This window comes from Terrapene carolina, unplaced genomic scaffold, assembly GCF_002925995.2.
Source record: "Terrapene carolina triunguis isolate 2854851 unplaced genomic scaffold, T_m_triunguis-2.0 Scaffold88, whole genome shotgun sequence".
Taxonomy (NCBI): Eukaryota; Metazoa; Chordata; order Testudines; family Emydidae; genus Terrapene; species Terrapene triunguis.
The window spans coordinates 8,875,528-8,879,911 of NW_020664439.1; the positions used below are offsets into that span (position 1 = coordinate 8,875,528).

Sequence of the window (4,384 nt, forward strand, 5' to 3'; positions counted from 1 at the left end):
GCCAGCACAACCCATCATGGCTGGGCATGGCACAGCAGGGTCTTCTCTTCCAGCTGCAGCCCTGCAGTGGTGTACTACTTCTTGTGATTCAGTCCTCCAGCTACGTCACATACAGTCCCACCCCTTCAGGGGTAACAGAGTCCTACAGAACAAGAATCCATCAGTCTCACATTAAGTCTTCAGCCTGAGCCCAGACCTGCAAAAGGATCTTCAGGCCACCTTCCTCGGGGCACATGTGGGGGAACCCAAGCCCTTCCTTTACTCTAGCTTTCAGCCCAGGGACCCTGTAGCAAGTAGCTAAGGTCTGTCTAGTCAAGCCCTCTGGGGCTACCTCTTACTTTAGTCTGTCTCTAGGTTTTTCCCATAGCCCCTTCCTAAGTTCATATCTCCATAGATCCCAGAGGAAAAACAGACTAGTAATAGAGAACAAAGCAAGCATAAAAGTCCTGCACCAGGCCTATCTACCAGTCCCCAACCCCCAGAAGATTCTGGAATCTAAGAGCAGTTAGAAAGATCCTGGCCCCAGCCAGGCTCTCTTTCAGGTAGTCTCTGGATGTCTACTGAGACCTAGCAGGCTTTCTTTCTAGTGGAACTACACAAAAGGTTCATTCCTTTTCTAAACCAACCATCACTGCACAGAGCTTTCCTGCATTCAGTCCCCTCTTGCCAGGCTTATCATCTCTCACAGGTATAGCAGAGCAGGTCTGATTGAGCACACACTTTCTCATTAACCCCTTTCCGGCTAGTGCCCACAATCCCCACAAGGGGCTGGGGGCTTTTTGTTGTGTTTTCAGAAAATATATCTTACACACTTACTTTTGATACTAGTTTATATAGAAGACCCAGCTCCCAAAACTGCAGAACGAAGCATGGGGAGAAACAACCAGCAGTGATCAGCCTAATGACTGACATAGCAGACAGAAGTAAACTGCTGCTTAGAGCTGGTCGAAAATTTTCTGTCAAAACATTTTTCCATTGGACAACATCAATTCATCAAAATGAAAACACTCCATGAGAATGTGTCTGTTTGACCAAATTTTGTTTTGATAAAATTTTAAAAATAAGAGTTGCAATAAGTCAACTGTCTCGAAAGGGCATGTTTTGATTTTTTCATTTCAAAATGACTTTTCATTTAGAAATCTATTTATTTGTTGTGGCTGAATTATTTGTCTATTGCATTTCAGCCACTGCTCTGACCTGGAATCCACTTTCTCCCCCCCTCAGGAAACTTCCAAAATTTGAACTTTTCATTCCAATCCAGAGGTTCCCCCTGCTCCCAAACATTGCATGTCTAGTGCATCTCTACGCCTGCCTCCACCCTCCCAAAGACACCTATCTGGCCTTAGGAAACTGACCTCAATGAATATTAATATTCTCAATGGCTCCGCCTCTGGCAGTCTCCCATGGCAGACACTGACCCGCCCCCTCTCAGGCTCTTCCCCTCCCGCCATCGCCTTGGGGCCCAGTACTGGGGGTGTGTCCCAGGAACTACATGTCCCAGCATGCCTAGCGCGGTCACCCGGAAGCCGCTTTGTGGGGGCGTGGCGGACTGACTCGCGCACCAGCATGGCGGCTCTCGGAGCGCCCAGGTGGCGGTGTCTGTGGCGCCGCGCGGCAGCTCCCCTCGGGCTGCAGCACCCAGGGCGAGCCCTGTTGGGGAGCCGCGGGTACGGCCAGGACGCGGGCTCGGAGGCCGGTAGGTTGCCGGGCGCGCCGCGAGCCCCTGGCCTGAGGGAGGGACACGGAGCGAGGCGGGAAGCGAGCTGGTGGGTGTGTTGGCGCAGCCCCGCGTCCTGCGCCGGGGTGAGGGCTGCGAGCTCGCCGAACCTCGCCTCCGTCCGCGTCCGCTTGGGCTCTTGGACCTCGGGCAACAGCCAAGTCCCCGCCCTGGGTGGGAAAGCCCTGGCTCGCTAGTGCAGGCTGACCCTGGAGAGCCTACAGTGACAGAACTGTGCCACCCCGTCAAGGGTGCTGGAACAATTTGTACAGTGGGGGTGCTGAGAGCCATTGAACCAAACTGTAAACCCTATACATGATGGAAACCACTTCAAGCCCCCGGGGGTGTGGCAGCACTAGTTCCAGCACCTATGCACCCCTTCATCTTCTGAACGCTTGGAGACATTGGGTGGAACAGGATACTCTAAACACAAACTCAATATGTTTTAGATCTGAAAATGCTCCAAAGTGGTTCGTTCCTGAGCACCGCCTAACTTACGAACAGTCAGTATGTTTTGGAGTTTTATCCTCTAGAGCAGTGGTTCCCAAACTGGGGTGCCACAAAATGTTACAGGGGTTCTTGGGAAAAAATTTCCTAATGGCGGACAGAGCTGTCCATAGGGACCCCATAGGGCCAGCAGCCCAGAGCCCCTGGACTTCCAAGAGCTAAGCAGATCAAAGGAAGCATATCTATCACACTGAGATTTAAACTTCAAGACTCCTTATAAGAAATGGAAAGGGAAGTGGATATTTTTTGCTGTTTTTAAAATTAAATAGGTAGCTAGTGTTCTTCATAATAATTTTAAAAACAATAAGTTTAAGCTTTGTTGTAACATGTGTTGTTTGCCTGGACTGCTCAAGACCTGAATGCTTGTGTAGGAGGAACTCTTCAAGTTGTCTTCTTAAATACCTTCATGCTGTTTCACATCTGATACTCCTTGATGAAACATAGGAGCCTTGTCTTATAACAGGCTTATTCAAAGTGATACAAGCTACGAAAGGAAAATGAGATCTTGCTGTTTTCATAATGTAATAAAATACTGTAATGATGAATAATAATTAATAATAAATAGTGTGTAATAAGCATGTCATAAAAACAAATTTTATATTTTCAAGATCACTACTTTTATAATTTATACTCAGGTAAAGGAGAAAATCCCTGGATATATTCATTTTTAGGAGGGGGTTCGTGAGTCTTGACATTTTAGTGAAAGGGGTTCACAGGTTGTTAAAGTTTGGGAACTACTGCTCTAGACTAATGCCTTGTATTTTGAAAGTATTGAAGGAACTTGTCACTTGCACACTTCACTTCTTGGTCTGTTTCATTCTTGGTTGGCATATGCCTAAACTACACAGGTCTGGTATTCAGACCTTTGAGTCTATTGGACGTTAGTCTAAGCAAAAGAAAATAATCTAATTTTTATAAATCTCTTTCAGACAAAAAAAAGTCAGATGTCACAAAGCCTTGTTTTATGGATGAACTGGTTCAGAGTTTACTCTCTAAGATGACAGGGTTGGATTTACAGAAGGTTTTTAGTCCCATTAAACAGGAGCTTAAGCCACCCACTTACAAGTTAATGACAGAAAAACAACTAGCAGAGGTATGATGCCATTTAAAAAAAAAAAAAAGATATTTGTTTAATCAAAAGGTTTACAACAGATAAACTCTTGTATATTTTAATGAACACAGCTGTCATACTGTCAAACCTATATTAAACATTATCTAAAATATATTTGAAATTCTGTCCACTACTACACCATTCCATCCCATTTTATAAATAATATATATTTTACTGGTACTCTAAGTGACCGTCTATTTCTTTGATTACTTTCTTGTGTGTGGGGAGTTGAATGTCAGTAGGCATACACTTTTCAAAAGATTAATGCGAAATGTTACCAGGAAAACACAATTTTAAACATTTTTTTTTAATCTGTTTAATGTCTCTGAAATTCAGTACCAAATCTAATCAAACTCCTGACTTTTGTTCTTACCAGTTATGTCCTTAGCAGTCTGTCTTTGTTTAGTAAAAGGCTGTAGTAGGTTGATGACTTCGCAATCATTAAGGCCTGTGCAAAAGTTGAGATTCAGCATAACTGCAGGTTGAAATACATTTTTTTTAAAGGAAAATGAAACCTACAGTAAACTAACAGAAAAAAGGCATGGCAACTTGGGCACAGATGTATTGTAGTACCAAAAATCCTTTTAACTTTTTTAATTGACTGGATTTCAATTTAGTGATGTCCTTTTAGGACGATATTTTACCCTGAAGTTTCTCTCCTTTTCTCTTAGGTTTTGGTTTATTGTATATGGAAGGGAGTAAACTGCATATAGTTCTGTTCCTCTAGAACAGGGGTAGGCAACCTTTCAGAAGTGGTGTGCCAAGTCTTCATTTATTCACTCTAATTTAAGGTTTCGCGTGCTGGTAATACATTTTAACATTTTTAGAAAGTCTCTTTCTATAAGTCTATATTGCATAACTAAACTATTGTATATAAAGTAAACAAGGTTTTCAAAATGTTTAAGAAGCGTCATTTAAAATTAAATTAAAATGCTGATCTTACGCCACCAGCCTGCTCATATCATTGCCAGCCTGGGGTTCTGTTCACCTAGGCCGGCAGCGGGCTGAGCAGGGCCTATGGCCGGGACCCCAGGCCTGGGGGGGGGGGG

General features: G+C 44.1%; 1 protein-coding gene across 1 annotated transcript in view; it reads left to right on the forward strand.

The window, feature by feature from the left end:
• Positions 1 to 1,549: 1,549 nt before the first annotated feature.
• Positions 1,550 to 4,384, forward strand: part of MRPS22 (mitochondrial ribosomal protein S22) — a 10,881-nt gene continuing 8,046 nt past the window's right edge. Inside the window, exons 1-2 of the mRNA XM_026649953.1 lie at positions 1,550 to 1,696; positions 3,154 to 3,317. Coding sequence (XP_026505738.1) covers positions 1,567 to 1,696; positions 3,154 to 3,317 — 294 coding nt within the window. The 5' untranslated portion in view covers positions 1,550 to 1,566. The remainder of the gene's footprint in view (positions 1,697 to 3,153; positions 3,318 to 4,384) is intronic.